Below are 19,438 nucleotides of genomic sequence, written 5' to 3' on the forward strand. Positions count from 1 at the left end.
GTGTCCCCCTCTCGGGTGTGCACTCACCACATGAACATGCCTCCCATTCTCATGGTTGGCTAAATCGCTTAAAATATGTTATCCACAAGATGATCAGCTTTCATACTCGATGACAATCGCCTCCTCCAATTCACCACAATCTCCCTTGTTCCAGGGTATCCCAATGGCTTAGCACTGACAGATATATAATTGGTGTAAAGGAGCTAATGATGGTGTACAACCAACTTCCTTCCTCCTATGTGAACATCAGTCCCCAGATGTGGTTGCTGCATCAGTCTTCCTCTTCTAGATGCCTTCCCTCTTTTTTACTTGACGATCTGGGCAGTAATATGCGTCCCGTGTTAGGTTGTACTACATGTACAACTGTGTGCGAATCCTAAAGTGGTATTAAACCCAAAAACCAAAATGTAATATGTTGCAGCTTAGGGTGGTTCCATTCTATGAAGGAGAGATGTAGCCATCCTTGGATAGCAGCATTGGCAATCTGTAAAGAGAGGGTAGTGTAGGATGGACTAGCAGCTGCTGTACACCACCATTAGCTCCTTTACACCAATTATCTATCTGTCAGTGCTAAGCCATTGGGATACCCTGGAACAAGGGAGATTGTGGTGGGATAAATAAGGACTTTTCTTGGACTTTTTTCACTTGTATGAGTCCTCACTTTTGCACTTCTGTTTATGATATTTTGCGCTACTGAATCACGTAGAGGAAATTTTGCTTTTTTGATTTATTAGAAGTGGCAGCAATAGAATATTATTTTTTATTTATTAATATATCACGTACTTTAGCACAGTTTTTTGGTTTTCTTTAATTGTCATAAATTAGTGACATTGGCCGGAGTCTGACTCTACGGTCATCAAGAGTAAACCCAGGCTGCCTGCATTGTCCTGTAAATTGGAAGTCTATTGCTGTTTGTAAAGTTGACTAATAACATAACCATGACGTTATAACATTAGGAAAAAATGTTACCACCTTTTTAAAGCACAATTGCTGTGTTCTCATGGTTTATAACTGACAGATACATTATAGAAATTCATTCCTCCTACTCAGCATGTCATATCAGAGCAGCTATGAACCATGAAAGAGAACACTGCGGCTTGCTATGGGGAGTTGCTTGATACATTTCTTTCTCTGTCCCGGTTAAGCACTGCTAGATTTTGTCACCTGGCTTCTGAAATGTACAACAAAGAAATACTTTTCAGTAACCATTAATTGAAAAATGCAAAAACTGCACTAAAGAATCCCTCAACACTCACCCCTACCTATACATTTAAAGCAGATTTATGGTCAGAATGTAAAGTCATATATTCAATCCCAGATTGTATTTCAATTACATCCAGCCTACTACTAATAATCTGAATGATCTTGAAGTTTGTAAACTTGAAGATCCTCACACATTGCCTTGCTTGAATTCTGTGACACATATTCACTATGCCCTGGCAGGCATTTGTGGGGCGTTAATACCATTAGGTTCATTATAGGCTTTTGTGGTGTGATTTTAACTGTTGTAAAACGCATAAAAACCGTGCATAGGGCTTTTGGGGAGCATTTTTAAAGCTTGTAAAATGCCTGTCTAATGCTATAGGGGTGTTTGGGAAATAGTCAAGTGTGAACAATCCCTTAACATAATAGCAAAAAAAACCCTAAATTGAACCCTAACACTTAACTACTTCCCCAGCACTTAACACTATAGGCAAATCCTGTTCTAGACATAGACAGATAGGAAGCACACATTCAGCTTTTCTTTAAAAACTGACACGCGTGGTGTCCCTTTCAATCAGATTGCAGCTGTCAAGTGTTCTGAAAACCCTTTTTCAGTTTACATAGATTAGTCCAAGTGTACTCTAGGCATAATTGATTTTCTACAAAAAAACAAAATCCAGCCAACATAAGGAAGCCAATTTTCAGAAGTCCATTAGCACATATATTCATTCCTGCTCTGTGTTCATTATTTTATATAATTCAATGTGCTATCTAAAAATGTAAAGCTTCGAGGATGCTTGTAATCATATTAAAATAAATGGACACAGGTCCTGAGGTACATTTAGTTCATTTTGAAAGAAACTGCAGCATATGAGAAATAGAAATGCTCATATAAACTAATATTCATCTGTCTAAATACGATTTCCTCTCAGGCCATGTTCTTTTGTTGTATTAAAATAAATTTTAGTCATATATTTTGCTTATTCTACCATAGCACATGTATACTGTATTGGTTCAAACTTCTTGTAGCTTAACTACTAAGATGATAATAAATAATGAAGTGGGATGAGTGAAAGGGTGCTGATGTTCAGTACCCAATAATTTTTTCAATAGATGTAATGGTGTACTTTAGAAATAGCACGTACATCCATTTCCCCAGTAAGTGGCATTGCCCCCTTTAACATAAATTAAATTCTACAAAAAAACAAAATCCAGCCAACATAAGGAAGCCAATTTTCAGAAATCCATTAGCACATATATTAATTCCTGCTCTGTGTTCATTATTTTATATAATTCAATGTGCCATCTAAAAATGCATCATATTTACTTCCAAGCATATACTATGGTTCTCCATTGCCTCAGACCTGTTCCAGCCTGCTTGGTGTGGTCAACATTTATGCTGCCTGGTCCAGGTTGCTGTTTGTGGAGTACACTCCAGGCCTGTTTTGCTGCTGGCTTTGGTGTCATCTGCAGTCCTGCTGCCTGGTCATGTCCATTACGCTCTAGATACATGCTCCAGTTTGTCCTGGTGTGGTTCGCAGTCCATAATTCCACTCTGTTACATGACTCCTGTCCTCTTTTCAGCTGGTGAACACAGGGCCCCTGAGAAGGGGAATAAGAGGTATACTGCATGACCTTTAAGTTCTGCACCCCAGGGAATTTCACATCTTCTACTTACACTTGGGTCTACTATTCACCTTCGTGACAAACCTCCATGCAAAATTCTTTAAGTTGCAAAATGTTTGTGGGTTTCACTTGCAGGACCTGCGGTCACTCTCCCTATCATTCATTACAGAAGGCATCATTGGCAGATTTAAGTTGGATTTACTTTTCTCAACAAATCTTTTCAATAATATGTGAGCATTTGACAGCCACTGCTTTTTAACATTTTATGCTTGAGTATTATTATCGATGACTGTGTGTGGTTGGACTGCCTTGCTGCTCGGGTAATCCTCGTCAGGCTGGACTATGTGGGCTCTCTGCACTGATGCATTGATGGGCTGCATCCTCTTGTAGCAGTACTATCATGGATTTTCACCTCACTTCCCCTGAAGTGGGGTGTGAAATGCGTAGAGTCCTGGCCACATCCATAATTAATGCAAAACGTCTACTGCTTGATGTTTAATCTGCAATGTTAGGTGTGGTGATACAATAACATGATTGAATAAAATAAATATGTTGGGCAGTGGTTATGGTTTGGTCATTAGGAGGTACACTTGAAGTGCTATATGAGGCCAGTGGATGTTCTTGCTCCCTGATGAGGAGACTTTTTTTGTGATGGGCTAGTTTGTTTGTTTACTCTTGTTTTTCCTTTTTGTTCTGCAAGGGACCTTATTGTTTAACCTGTACCTTGTTAATACTACTTAATAAAAACATTATTGCACACAGTACTATATGAGAAAGCAATAATTTTGGTGTTGTAATGTTAACTTTGAAATTGCTTAGTTATATCAATAAAAAGCATTTGCACATTCGTTGACTATTTCTTGAGAGTGGAAAGTCCCCTTTCCGTCCTGTTTCCTTTTGTATATTTAGCTGGGATGTGGTGTTGACTTTATCACACTGATACACCCATATAGTTTTTGGTTTCCATGCATGAAATACCCATTTCAAATCTGTTTATAGCTTTTCAGTAAATTCAAATCAGGGCTTTGATTAGGCCAGTCTAAAACACTCCATGCCTTTGAGCCATTCCTAGGTGGATTAGCTAGTTTGCTTCAAATCATTATTCTGTTAAAAATTATTTTCTGGTTTAATGTCAACTTTCAGACAGATGGCCTCACATTCTTATCAAACGTGCTTTGATATGATTGTCAATGCTCTTTTTGGACAGGAAAGCATCTGGCACATGAAAGTTGGGATTTTTGGAGACTTCTCTTAGCATCATACATGCAGCATCATTTGAAATCTACAGCACTTTACAGGGGAATGGCAATCTTTATGAATCCCCTACCAAAGTTGTAACCATCCACATCCTTTTTTCTAAAGGCCTTAAAGAGCTCTTGATCTTGGCATGATGAGACCACACAAGTCAAAAGCAAAGAGCACATCATACCCTAAGTATCTAAATTTAAAAAAGATAGGTTTTATCTGCACACTCCCTAAAACATTTCAATTATTGGCATCTAATATGGAACACTTGTTGCCTAGTCTCACCTGTTACCCTCCTCTCGCACCTTCATCTCTCCCCCTTTTTTCCTCCTTCTCTTCCACCAACCCCTCTCTTCACACCTGACCAGCCATCTTTTTCTTCCCCCTTGACTACCCCTTTCTGGTTTATGTTTTTCTCAACTTCTTTACTGTTAACCTTCTTTTGCAGCTAAAGCTGGGTGCACACTGTGGGTTTTTTTTCTTTCAACCAGTGGGCTGCATTAAAAAAAAGCTCACCGATTCCTGCATTCACACAAGCAAAATGGATGTAGGGATCTCCCCTGCTGTGCCATTGTATTCTGACTGCAGGGTTTCCCTTCCACCCTGTCAAAATACACTGAACAGCTGCAATGGCTGATCGAATTCTGGTTTTCCAACAGGACTGTTCAACAGAAGTCGGTCTAACCATCAGCTTCTGTTGAACAGATAAGGCTACACACAGGTCAAAATTCCTGCTGAACTGTCCGATCTGCATGTACCCATCTTTACTCAACACCAGGTTCTTCAATCTTAGGTTTTTTCCATTTTGTGTCCTCTACCATGCAGGTCTGCTGGGTACCTAAGCTTACATTACTCCCATAGCTTTGTATGATTTCCGTGCACTTTTGTGGTTGTGAGAGTGGCAGTGTGCAGGCACCAAGGTCAAAGTGTTTGGTGAGAGTTGCAGATATGGGAGCATTCACAGGTGCATTGGTGAGAAAAATGCATGAGGCAGGCATGTAGATGAAATTTGGGTAGAAGCATGCACAAATGGAGTGGTGGGAGGCAGGGTCCACATGCAGTGGTGGAAGGAAGAGTGCAGACACAGTGGATGATGAGAGAAGATGGGGTGCAGGCATGGCTGATGGTGAGAGATGGGGACTGCAGGCTTGGTGAACATTGAAAGGGAGGAAAGAATGGGGATTCTCACTTGGTGGGTGGTGAGGAAAGGGGCTGCAGACATGTTCAGTGGTGAACATAAGGGGTTTCTGATGGGGTAGGTTCTGAGGCAAGCAGGGCTGCAGATACTTTAGGTGCTGAAAGGCACAATGGGTGGGGAAAAATGTAGGGCTGTAGTTTCAAAGGGTACTGAGAAAATAGAGGCAGCAGGTACTGGTGAAGTAGTGAGAAGCAAAGTACAGATTCAATGGGGAAGGACTGTAGCCATGGAGGTAAAGTGAACTTCAGGGGAACTTTCTTTTATTTTATACATAGCTCGGTATTACAGCTAGTATTTATTTTGCTCTGTTATACCAGGAAATACCTGTGATAAGCATTAGAAATGTGAAATGGTTTGGAATGATGTGGCTAAATTGTAAATTCTGTTATGAAACATTCCAAAGTGTAAATTAGAGCGCATTTGTCAGTTTAATCAATTAGCTCTTAACACTCTAGTATTATGACACCTGTGATACTGCTTGTCACTGAAGTGGTGCATTACAATAGCTACTTCACTGCTGTCTCTTTCAGTACAGAGTGCTCCAGGCATATGCTTGGCCCTAGGCAAGACCATGTCATCCTGGAACAGATGGACACTGTACTCTATAGCCAGAATGTCTGTTTTATATTATACCTGGCTCTGTCTGCTTAAAATGTTGTTTCTGGATATGCTGAAATTACCTTACTGAAGCAATGGGAACAGATTTTGTCAAATGTTTTCTGACACCTGTTCTTGCTCAGAAAATCAAGCGGGGGACTTTCTTCAGGGATTTTAAGCCACGTTGACAGAGGCATTCTATTTTGTAAGCCAAATTCCAACCAAAATCTGCTTTTTTAGGTTGTGGGGTGAAAGTGTAGAAGCTCTGTGAGGATTTTATTGCTGTGTATTTCATCCTGTCCCAGTGACACCTCTTCTTCTAATTTTTGTTCTTCTGATGGTACAGGGACAAAGAATGGGGAGAGATTTATCCAATGGGGTCAATAAAATAATAAAAAAAAAAATCACTTTTGTTTGAATTTGGCTACTATACCACCACTGTGCAGCTTGTAACCAAGCCAGAGTATTAAGGTCCCATTCATACCTGTGCATTTTCAGTGCAGTGCGCTGATCCTGCTTGCTACATTTTTTATGTGTTTTCATCAAAATGTGTTTGATATAGAGCTCAACTGTATAACACATGTAAAACACACATAAAATGCATCTAAAACGCACCATACAAGTTTAAACCGACTCTTATCGATAACTAAATTTTCAAAGCTAACAAGTCTGATTATTATGTGATGATTTACTTCTTTTAACCATTTGAGCCCAGGTAATTCTGACATTCCTCTCCTTAATGTAAAAATCAGCATTTTGTTTTTTGCTAAAAAATTGCCTAGAACCCCAAAACAATTTATATCTTTTTAATCAGAGGCCCTTGAGAATAAAATGGTGGGTGTTAAAATTTTTTTATTTCACTCTATATTTGCGCAACAATTTTTCAAACACAACTTTTTTTAAAAAATACACTCTAAGGATTTGTAGTGTACAGAAACACAATATAATACCCATTTTTTTTAGTAAAATATAAATGATGATGTTTCTCAGAGTAAATAGATACCAAACATGTCATGCTTTAAAATTGCGCACTCCTTTGGAACAGCAACAAACTAAAGTACATTGAGTTATCCATAGGCGAAGCTTTAAAATCTTTTACAGGTTACCACTTCAGATTTATGCAAAAGGTCTGGTGCTAGAATTACTGCTGTTGCTCTGATGTTCGTGATGGTACTTCACATGTGTGGTGCGATCGTTGTTTACTTATGCGTGCAGGACCAACACGTGTGTTCTCCTTTGCGCACAAGCATGAGCGTACAGGGGCACTTTAACTTTTTTTTCATTTTGCTTTATATTTTATTTTTACACTGTACCTTTACATTATTTTTCTTGCTGTCACAAAGGATAAACAACATCCCTTGTGATAGAAAGGGCAATGACAGGTCCTATTTATGGAGAGATCTGGAGATCTGGGGTGTTTAAGACATTCAGACAATTTAGGCCCCTTTCACATAGATGGTCTGTTTGGATCCGCCTGTCAGTTTTTCAGGCAGACCCGGTCGGACTATTCATAGCCCTCTATGAATTGGCCGGTGTCAGCGGACATGTGAAAACAGACGGGGATTCATTCCCTATCCGGATCGAATGACAGTCAGGTAGAAACAGACGGTCCGTTTCCATCCGACCGCCCCATAGAAAACAGCGGGCTGTGTTTGTGTCCACTCTGCAGCAGCGGAGCAGACATAGACCTGTCATTCACTTGCTCAGCGGGGATCAGGGGAGAGATCACTGGATGAACAAGCGGATGACGGGTCCGCCCTGTCTGAAAGGGGCCTTATTGTATGAACATGCGCATCTACTTTGTAAATCTGCCCAGTCTGTCACTTTTCTCATTCAGAGCAAATTGATTATTTTGTAAAAACAGCTTCCAACCACAGATAACTCATCTTTGCTATTCTCCTATTATTGCTCCATTGCTTGATCAGAGCCATGGTAAATCCTTGATCCTTCCCGGTACAGAGGAGCATTGAACATCCTCCCAGGAAGTAGTGATTGGGCACAATTGGCCAATCGCCATTCCCGAACATTGACACGTAAGGACGCAGAGACGGATGTTAAGCCTGTGTAAGCTCTGACACCATCTGACATGATGTTGTAGTGGGTGGGGGGTTGTTCTTACAAGAGAACCTGTCACTTTTCTTTGAATGATCAAAGTGACACAGTTTCTTTCATCTTTGTGCAAGGATAAAGGCCAGTTGTCAAAATGTATGTGTTGCTGGCCATCAGAGGGGCCCTCAGAGAGCTGGCCAGCCATATGCAGGCCCAATCATGTAGAAGACACAAAAGTCTAAATCAGAGGTCTGTGTGTTTGTGAACAGAATTGCGTGACGTGAGCACATGGAGGGTTAAACTCCCATTCTATCATCAGCAGTGCTTCTGTCACCTAAATAAAATGATTTCTTCTTCATTTACAATTAACACTTTTGAACGAGGCTCCATGCACACTGGATGTTTTGATAACGCTGGTAAAGTTAGCTGTCACATTAAAAACTCAGCTTTTTTCAGCTTTTTTTAGCAGTTTTGCATTAGCGTTTAGTGGCATTTTTCCACGTTTGCATTTTAAAAGAAAAAACTGTTTTGGTTATAAAAAGTCCCAAAACGCCTGTTTCCAGCGTTTTACTGCATTTTGCCTCGTTTTTCAGCATTAGAGCGTTTTTACAGCTAAAAAAACTCCTCTAGAAACTCACTAGTCCTGGGTTTTTTTTTCCAGCCAAAAACGTCCCTGCCAAAAAACGCTGATTACAGTCTATGTGTGCGTGGACACATAGGATAACATGCTGGGGGGGTTTACTGTCTGTAGAAAAAAAACATCAAAAGCCAAAAACAGCCGCTGTAAAAATGTCTGGTGTGCATGAGGACTTAAAATACAGACATGTTTTGAGAATGCCTAGATAGAATACAGAGCACAGTTTCCATGTCTCCACTTGAAGCACATTACCGCTTAGTGATTTTGTGGGTGTCATAATTTGTTCCGTTTTGGCCGTTGCTTTGGAAGTGTGACAACAGCTTTGGAGGAAAAACAACTTGTGGTTTCCATGTACTTCCTTTTTTCTGTGCATGCTCAGGGAGGGAATCCTGCCTTTGTAACAACAAAATGATTTGAATATAAAGACTGGATGTAAGCCTGCAGAGCAAAGAGCACAGCTCCTTTCTATATAAAAGCCTGGCTGGCTATCACATGAATCATTTCCTTCACATAGCAAGAAGCAACAGAGCCTCTCCATCACTCCCCATCCTTCTCCTTTACTGCCTGCTAGTTGGAGGCTGAGGCAAGTCATTTCTGTATAGCGGCTGGCAGTACAGGCTGGATCTGCTCACATCCGAAACGGCCGCTCATGAATCTGGATGTGCAGTGCCAGTCTGAAGATGTGTCACCCACTCCTGCGGCATTATGTTAGACATTTGCAAGCTGAAAAATATGGGCACTTTGCCATTCCTCAGTGGCCAGGTAAGGTATATAGTCATTAGAATGTATGTGGAATTTTTGCTGCAACTTTCAGTGTCACCCTGCTTTTTCCTGACCAGCTTGTCATTGGAGTAGTTGAATATTTGTCACTGTCCCAAGCTGGTTATAAAAACTGGAAAGAATTAGAAATGAATTATACAATACATGCTTCATTGTAAATTATTGTGACCACTTTTAAATGTAGTATTTTCTGTGCTCTCTTGTAGTCATATACAGTGTGTGTGTGTGTGTGTGTGTGTGTGTGTATTTTTCTTTCTTGTATGTGATACAGATGTGTACATGTCCTACACACAGTATATATATAAACTAGATATATACACACACACACACACACACACACATATATATAACATTTATTTTTCTTTATATAAGGTATAGATGTGTACATGTCCTAGACACTATGGGGGAGTGTACCTGGTAACTGGTGCACTCAGAATCTGGTGGCCAATCAGCTTTTGCGTTCAGCTTGTTCAAGTAGGCTTTGACAATAACACCTGGAAGCTGATTGGTTTCTATGCAGAGCTGCACCAGGTTTTACACTCTCCAGTTGTGGTACATAACCCTATAAATATATATTGTCATGTTCACATTACTTATTCTACACATCACATATGTGTGTGTGTGTGTGTATGTGTCTCTCTCTCTCTCTGTCTATATATATATATATATATATATATATATATATATAAATATATATATATATATATATATATATACACATGTATAATTGTCATGTACAAATTTATTATTTTACACCTCACATATGTGTGTGTGTACATGTATAATTGTGTACATGTCATGAACAAATGTATTATTTTACATTTCACATACGTGTGTGTACATGTATAATTGTATACATGTCATGTACAAATTATTTTACATATCACATACATATATATACAATTACATCTATATACTCACAAAGTGTGTATATGTAGCTTGTACATAGACCTACACACATATACGTGATGTGTACTTATGGTATATACAACGTACAGTATGTGTGTTCTATACAATGATGAGTTGTTGTGGATGAGAGGTTGAACAGAAAAGTGAACTTTCAGTTGTAGAGATGAGAACACATACAGTACTTGTTACTATTTGGAGGCTGTATGTGATTTGCCCATAGAAAATCCCAAATACATCTGGAAACTGGGATGAAATGTGTATATGATGGGTAAAAAGAGTTTCTTTGTTTTATGCATCAATAGATCAGATTGAAATGCATTGTGTAAATCCAGTATACGGATTATTAGTTCTTTTAGTACCGGTAGTTATGATGAAAAGTGTTGTTGGTGTTCCTTATGTAGCTCACAGACTTCACTGCACAAGTGTTGTGAGACAGGAAAAGAAATGAATGTTCTTCTATATCATCACTTTGGATTAAGAGCGGACATTCACACGGCTTGTTTTCACAGTGTGGAGATGTGAGCAATCTTTGTACAAGAGACACATGTTGCTAAATGATAAGACTTCCTGCGTGAGATAACAGTAGCACATGGTGTAATGGGAGAGATGTGTCAGATAATATCTCGCAGATTATGTCTGTTCAGTTTGAAGCCCTTTCAACTGGCATCTGATTCTGCTGGATGGGTGACGGACACATTCAATGTTATATAATCTGTGTTAGGAGGAGGCAGGCCAACAGTTAATGGTGTGAAGTTGAAGTCTCCCGAGCATTCATCAGCAAGCCTCTTTTCATGTAGTTATCTGTGTGGCTATATATTGAGTGTCCTTCCATTCAATGAGATGGTGCACAGTGACTGCAGAAGTCATTCGTTACAGAGATGAATGGGGAATCCACCAGGTCTAACACGGGAGGAGGGGATGATGACATGTTATGTTCCTCAGCAGGCTCTCCTGTGTCATTAACCAGTCAGGTATGATAGATCTGGAATTATAGCTTCTGTTTATTACTTCACAACACACCGGTGTATAATTTATGTATTGGAGATTTTTATTCTTTTACAAATAAAGGTTTTTTGATGGTTGAATGCTAACTGTCAATAGCCAACAGTATATATACTGTTATTTACTATATTGTATATTTAATTTACTGATAAATACAATTTTTGTTATGGTTATTTATTTAGCAACTACATCTTCAGCAGCACTATACTAAATAAAGGTTATAATATAAAAGCAGCAATATAGTAGTAGTAATAAAAACCACAGTTGCATACAGTCTAACAACAAAAACGCTAGTTCAGAATTCAGACCACAGGTGATATTTCTGTATCTGTTTTTTTTTAATGCCGCTAAAGAATATTTTTATTCTCCAAAAATAATTCATACACATGCGCTACTTAACCACTTCCAGTCCAGACACTTTCACAACCTTCCAGTTTAGGCCAATTTTAGCTTTCACTGCTGTTACGCTTTGAATGACAGTTGTGCAGTCACGCAACACTGTACCAACATAAAAATGTCTGTTTCACACAAATAGAGCTTTCTTTTGGTGGGATTTAATCACCACTTGGCCTTTTATTTTTTGCAATATAAATGAAATACCAGCAATTTTGTAAAAAAAAAATTACTTTGTTCATGAATTTAGGCCAAAATGTGTTCTGCTACATTTTTTGGGGTAAAAATAACCCAAAACAGTGTATATTATTTAGTCTGTGTGAACGTTACACAGTCTACAAACTATGGGATATATATCTTAAAATGTATCAGTTGAGATCCTAAAATGGGTACTGGTATGGGTTATGGCGGTGATCAGGATGTTGGTACGGTGTATGTTGGTGATCCGGACACTGGTATGACATATGGGATGATAAGAACACTGGTATAGGGTATGGAGTATGGTGGTGATCGGGACGTTGGTACAGTGTATGGCAGTGATCTAGACATTGGTATGACATATGGGTTGATGAGAACACTGGTATGGGGTATGGCGATAATTAGGGTAATGGTATGAGATATGTCAGTGACCAGGATGCTGGTATGGCATATGGGGTGATCAAAACTCTGGTATGGAGTATAGCGGTGATCAGGATGCTGGTATAAGGTATGGTGGTGATCACGGCGCTGGTATGGTGTATGGCGGTGATCAAGGTGCTGGTATAGTGTAGGACGATGATCAGGGCGCTGGTATGGTGGTGATCGTAGCGGTGGTATGGCGTATGGTTTTTTTGTGAGCACTGGGACAGGTGACAGGTACTGACTGCATTTTTTATTATGGTTACAGTGGGGCAGTGATCAGGGACACTGGGGAAGTGATCAGGAACACTAGGGCTGACACTACATTCTGTGAGTGACAGGCTGCTGTACACTCACAGGCTGCAGCATCGCTTCTCTCTGCTCCCAGAGTGCGAGCAGAGAGAACCGATCTTTACTTTCAGTTGGTATTGTTTATTCTTTGGTTTCTGTGATTGACACAGCAATCACATGGTACAATACACAGTGGATCACATTACCACTGTGTACAGGAGACACACGGATTACTGGGCTCCTGGGTGCATGCTCTGTTTCATATTATAAAAAGTAAAATAAACTATAAAAAATGGATCTTCTGTGCTTATCCTCCTGCATCGGATTCTTCCTGCTGAACAAAAAAAAAATCTTACATTTGCAGTGAAGTGAGGTAAGTAAGATTTACAATATTACCCAACGAGGTGTGGTTTGTTCATGAAAGGGTGTGGATTAAGGTTCGATGCACACTATCGTAGGCCATGCGGCCCGCATTTACTCGGAGTCATGTTTCCCACATGAAAAAGGTGCATGCACCTTTTTAAAAGCACAGCTACATTGAAATGTGCTTCAGGCTCAGATGTGATGTGTGGGTGTGCCATTCAGAATGAATTGCTGCCCTATGCATCTCACAAGAGCAGCACGATTCAGCTGTGGGTGGTTGCGGGAACAGGTGGGTTGCACCCTCTACCAGCCCACAAGTGTAAACCTAGCCTAAAAGATGGTGTTTTACATTTTGACACAGCTAAATGGATTACCCATTGTACAGTTGTGTTCAAGATAATAGCAGTCAGACATCACTAACCTGATCAATCGCTGTTTTTGGTACAAATGATATTTCTACATGGCAAATAATTTACTAGCAGGTGTAGTAGAGTAATAGAAATCCAACAGAGCCAACAGTCATGACATGCATGCTGCTGATTCTGTGTAATTGAATCACTAATTGAAAGGGGCATGTTCAAAATAATAGCAGTGTGGAGTTCTATTAGTGAGGTCATTCATTCTTTGAAAAACAGGTGGCAATTATTGCCCTTATTTAAGGAAGGAAGGCAGCAAATGTTGTACATGCTGGTTACAGTGCATTTCTCAAGAAGCCCCCGCAAAGTCCCACTGTTGAAAAAAAGACGTGCTGAAGAGGTTACAATTTGCCAAAGAGCACATTGACTGGCCTAAAGAGAAATGGCGCAACATTTTGTGGACTGATGAAAGTAAGATTGTTCTTTTTGGGTCTAGTGGCCGGAGACAATTTGTCAGATGACCCCCAAACACTGAATTCAAGCCACAGTACACTGTGAAGACAGTGAAGCATGGTTGCGCAAGCATCATGATATGGGGATGTTTCTCATACTACGGTGTTGGTCCTATTTATCACATACCAGGGATCATGGATCAGTTTGAATACATCAGAATACTTGAAGAGGTCATGCTGCCTTATGCTGAAGAGGAAATGCCCTTGAAATGGGTGTTCCAACAAGACAACGACCCCAAACACACCAGTAAACGTGCAACATCTTGGTTCCAGACCAACAAGATTGACGTTATGGAGTGGCCAGCCCAATCTCCAGATCTTAATCCAATAGAAAACTTGTGGGGTGACATCAAAAATGCAGTTTCTGAGGCACAACCAAGAAATAGAGAAGAACTGTGGAATGTAGTCCAATCATTCTGGGCTGGAATACCTGTTCACAGGTGCCAGAAGTTGGTTGACTCCATGCAACACAGATGTACAGCAGTTCTCAGAAACAGTGCTTATACAACTAAATATTAAGTGATTCAAAGGAAAGCAAAATCTTCAAACATTTTTCAGTTTATATAGTGAATGTTTGAGTTTGTGAAGAAGAATACAAACACTGCTATTTTTTTGAACAGTCTAATATTCACTTTTCTTCAATTTTTTTTAGAGGAACAACACAAATTTGATATATTTTTCTTCATGTTTTGATTGGAATAGATTGTGTAGTGTTCCCAATGCATTTGTGTGTATGGAAATAAAAGCTATTAGAATGATTTTGAGCTTTATTCACTTTTTTCAACACACTGCTATTATTTTGAACACAACTGTATATTGAAAAACTAGGCTACTTCTTGCTTTAAACTTGTGTTTGTAATTGGTCAAAGACAGAAGAACATACTTGTTACTAGGTAGATGGTCACATTATCCCGAACCTTGCCATCTTGCCATTTATCAGAAAAACTGTCATATTGTCAGAGAAACGTTCACATTATGGGAGCAGCAGAACTATATAGAATTTGGTGGTGTGCTGAAATGAAAATTCTAGACTGAAACCGAACAATAAGGATTCATTTGGCCAAAAATTGAAATGATCAATTGAAAAAAATATATGTATTTTTTAGATATAATTGTATTATATTCAACTTTTTAATTATCATGAATTTAAATGAATTTGAATTGAAAACAATACAATCCAGTAATGTAAAATAACTTTTATTGAAAGTAACACACAAAAATTGGACAATAAATAAAATGAAATGAATATATATATATATATCTCAGCAAAATGCCGATAATCTTGATTTTGGCCGGTATAGTGGTGCATCACTAATAGAATTATCAGCATTACCAGAGTATGCCCGTCTATAAAAATGGAATGGTTCCGTAACACCACATACAGCTTTACAGGTAAGTTAACAAAATGTAATTCTAAGGCTGGCGCCTGTATTTTTGTGCTCATATGAAATGCCAGTACCACTGGCTGGCACTGCAGAGGGTATCATTGCTCCTTGGCCTCTGAGGGTCTGAGAAATTGCTGAAATTCTTCAAATCATTTTTTATAGCTGCAAAGAGTTTACCAGTATTCTCATTCTCTGTTTTTTTTTACGCTATCACCGGCTTGAACTTGTAGTGTATTTATAAGGCATGTCATAGGTTTTGCTGCAAGATATGTCAGTCCCCTATTCTGATTTTTCTGAATTCTTGCTATGTCAGCATCATTTTTATTGAATGTCTGATATACACAGAGACAGGGTCACTGATCAGTCATATCTGTTTCCATTGAATATTCGTATTTCTCAATTTCAGTAGTTTTTTTATTCAGTGGTTTTTGAATATATTTTATCTATCCATTCAGTCATATCCGACCCTTGGCGATTGCATGGACAGTCACTCGTAAGCGACTTTTTCCATGAATTCTCTTAGCAATTATTTTACAGGATATGTTGCCAGGTCTTTCCCCAACCCCTACCATGCAGAAGATCCCGCATGGCCAGGGGTGAAACTAGGACAATTTAGACAGGAGCCAGTTAACCTACCAGTATGTCTTTGGAGTGTGGGAGGAAACCAGAGTACCTGCAGGAAACCCACGCAAGCACAGGGAGAACATGCAAACTCCATGCAGGAGGCGCCATGGTTGGAAATTGAACCCATGACCCATTTACTGCATGGCAGACGTGCTTACCACTAAGCCACTGTGTATCCCAATATATTTGATAATGGGCACAATTTAAAGAAGAATTCCAGGAAATTTTTTCCACAATGCAGTGGGGCTGTACCTGCACTGCATGGGTTAACTGCTCATTTTTGTCTAGGGGTGAGGAAAGCAGAGATACTTACCTAATCCAGTGATCCTCCCAGTGCAGGACCGGTCCCTGCCGTGAACCCCCCCCCCCCTCCTGGTCCTGCACTCTTGTGCAGTGGACTGTTCCTGATTCACACCCATAGACCGGCTCTGGACATGAGGGTGGCAGGAACAGTCCACCACTGAATGTGGGGGAGCGTGGTGTTTCGAAGGATCTGGTGAGTATAGCCTTTCTGTGCGCCTCTGTACAAAACAAGCAGTTACCCATGCAGTGCTGCCACAGCCCCACTGCATGGGAGGAAAAAAAATTCTTGGAGTTCTGCTCTAAGTCAAAGAAAATATTTGCATTGGTCGAGACACTTTAGAATTGTGCTTTGTAAATAGATATACTCTGTATTCAACATTTACAGTACTCTGGTAAAGAGCCTCCTGCTTTTATTTAATTGTGCTTTAAGAACCAACACAAAAGAGTGAAATTCAGAAAAGTAAGGAAGGGGATAGAGGAGAAACAGGAGAAGTGTAGTAGGTAGGACATGGGGGAAAGGGGTGAAGGGACATCTGCAGGGGGTGGGCTCCAGTCTTTCTCTGGCTGAAGAGAGTAGACTGAGTAGTTCAGTGGGTCAGTTAGATGGTCATAAGGGAATGGTCTAGTTTTAAGGTAGATCATTTTCAATCAAAGGGTTCAAGACCCATGTATATGTTCTTATTTTCTCATTAAGAATTGAAGACATCCTTTCATTCAGTAAGCACCATGGAGTGATAATAGATCCCTTCAGAAACTTCAGCAAATGTCCAGGAGTTCAACTCTCTAGCATCTACCAAAAACTAATGAGTGTCACCTTTGTTATCAAACAACATAGCAAGGTGCTGACCTATGGGCATTGACTGGACAGCCATGGCAACAAGCATGGATGGAATATCTAAGGTAACAGCTACTTTTTAAAGTGACCCTGTCAGTCAAGTAAAAAGATCCAAATTAAGGTTTCCAGCCAGGGGAGTCCTTATCATAAAGTAAGTTGAATCTGCAAAAATGGCCTCTTCAGGCAGCATCCACCCCTGCAGTAAAAGATACTAACCGCTACATATGTGCACGCTGGAAATGTCTGTTTAGTTTTGTTTTGGATGCATTAGTTAATTGAATTTTGGTTCTGTATATTCGTTATGTTGAACTGTTTAGTTTTTGGAATTCGTCTCGTATGTTCGGCATTCATTTAGTATATTTGTTGGTCCCGGTGGATTTGAAAAATTTATTTATTTTTTTTTTTTTGAAAGATTTCTATATATTGAATCTTTTGGGTGGATTTGTTATTCATATATCAAAACAATTCAATATTTTTAGACAGAAAGGAAAAAATAATTAATTTGTTGGCCCCGAATTTTTAAAAACCAAGAATTGCATTAGATTGTGGAACTGAACTGACAGACTGTGACAATTGCAAACTCAATTTAAATCACAACTTTACATAATCCAAATTATGAAAATTGAATTCATTTCCCTATGGGCCCTAACTATTATTGCATCAAGTGACATCTTCCCAGTTAAAAAAATGCATTATTTAATTTTGTTATAACTTTTTTTTCAGATTTGTTGACATTCTTTATTATGTCCATTCGGAGAATTGTATACATCCGAATGTCCAAAAATCACATTTTTGTCCGAAAATCTATTAGTTACGAAACGTACATATCTATTAACCTTTCTGGCAGGCCATGTCTTCTACCTTCACTCCATTCCAGGGCTGCAGTCTTTACATGTAGTCGCTTTGCCAGTCGGCACCTTGAGAAGTGTTGTAGTTTCATCATCCAACCCTTGCATCACTATAGGACACAGCAGTGAAATAGGCTCAATGGATGGAACCACAAGAACTGGTGAAATACATACAGTAGCTCTTCTATTTCAAGAAGCCTTAAGTTTTATGTTTTGTATGCAATCAACAGGTTTGCTTTAATCCAGGAATCCCAACCAGCTCTCAACTGTATTTATCAATGCATTAGAAAACAGCTTTGTGAACTGCTCTTCCCAGACCAGTTCTAACTTTCATGCCCTGTGGTTTTCTTGGGTAGGTATGAGTTGAGCTGGTGTTTGTAGGGATGTTAAAAAGCCCCCCCCCCCCCAATCTTCAATCTTGGTTGGTATTCTTCTTTACCTAAATAGATTATGCTAAATTGTAAAAATGCGAAACAATGTGTTTATTGGAGGTTTAGACACTGGAAAATATCCCATTTTTCAAGTGATGAATGTTGCTGAGTAATAAAGCTTCCTTTCATCTGTTCTACTTGCAAAAGAGAAAAACTGGTAGTTTATTATTTGTGCAGAATGAAAAATCCCCTTTGCTCTCTTTATTGAATTCCCACCGTGCACAGAACACAATAACACTGGCTGTTTTTCAAATTACTCTTTTTACTGAATGTTTCTATGCTTTTTTTACAGTCAAGGTGCTTTATTCGTTTAATTTAAATAGTAAAGTCAACGTTATATTGTTACTATGCCTGTTCAGCTTTCTAGTGAAAAATGTGATATCCGTTGTCATCTTTCCTCACAGATAATGGACAACTGGCTTGTTTGCATATATTTATGTAGTTAAATTCAGCAAGTCTAGTGGGAATCATAAAAAATGAATGGTAGTAAATGTGGACAAACAGGTTAATATTTAATTAAATCTACCACTTTGTGCAGCGTGTTTTATGTTTGACTGAAATAAAAAAAAAAGTAACATCACAGCTTTTTTTTTAAAGAACCCATGAAATTCATAGTTCATAGGGATGACAGCCTGCGCTTGCAATTTCCGCTTCTGATTTTATCTTCAAATGAGAGTTATCAACAGGAGTGAATTTATTGAGTTTACCAATTCTCTGTTGCAATCTGAACATTCTGTTATGGGTCTGACATACTTGTTTCCCATTTTTTTTGTTTAACAAATGTTTTCTAATAAATCAGTGAAATCATTAACCAACCAGAACACGATCTCCCAGAATCTCACATTCTAGTTACTCTTAAGGTCTGTGTCGAGTGGATTTTGGTCTTTTTAGGCCCCATGTACACGGGACACTTCTGAACGATGGAAACTTACTGCTGGAAAACGTAGATTAAAAAATGTCATGTTTGCATACCACGTTTATGCACGTTTATGTGCGTTTTGAAGCTTTTTTGAATATAACCTCAGGAGACCTTCCAAAGTGCCAAGAAAGCACTGAAAAACAGTAAACAATTAACTATTTCAGACATGTTCAGAGAAAGAGAGAGAGCAGTATTTGTTGAGATTAGCTGTCTTTTTTTTTGTGGTGTTTGGATGTGTTCCAGCTCATTTCTGTGCTGATATTATTGCAGCAGTGTCTAACATATTTTTTTCATGCGAAACCTCAGTATGGTGT

The 19,438-nt window shown here is 39.1% G+C and overlaps 1 protein-coding gene across 8 annotated transcripts in view; it reads left to right on the plus strand.

Moving 5' to 3' along the window:
• Positions 1-19,438, plus strand: part of MCTP1 (multiple C2 and transmembrane domain containing 1) — a 916,692-nt gene that overhangs the window by 260,582 nt on the left and 636,672 nt on the right. The window contains exon 1 of one of the 8 annotated variants that reach the window (XM_089679159.1): positions 9,000-9,317. The exons of 6 other annotated variants lie outside the window; for them this stretch is intronic. In XM_089679159.1, coding sequence (XP_089535285.1) covers positions 9,261-9,317 — 57 coding nt within the window. In that variant the 5' untranslated portion in view covers positions 9,000-9,260. Of the gene's footprint in view, positions 1-8,999; positions 9,318-11,020; positions 11,216-19,438 lie in introns of those variants that run through there. One more of the 8 variants, XM_089679158.1, reaches the window with a different exon arrangement.

Source organism: Staurois parvus, unplaced genomic scaffold (assembly GCF_062004578.1).
Source record: "Staurois parvus isolate SC_StPar_1 unplaced genomic scaffold, SC_StPar_1.0 ptg000218l, whole genome shotgun sequence".
Lineage (NCBI taxonomy): Eukaryota > Metazoa > Chordata > Amphibia > Anura > Ranidae > Staurois > Staurois parvus.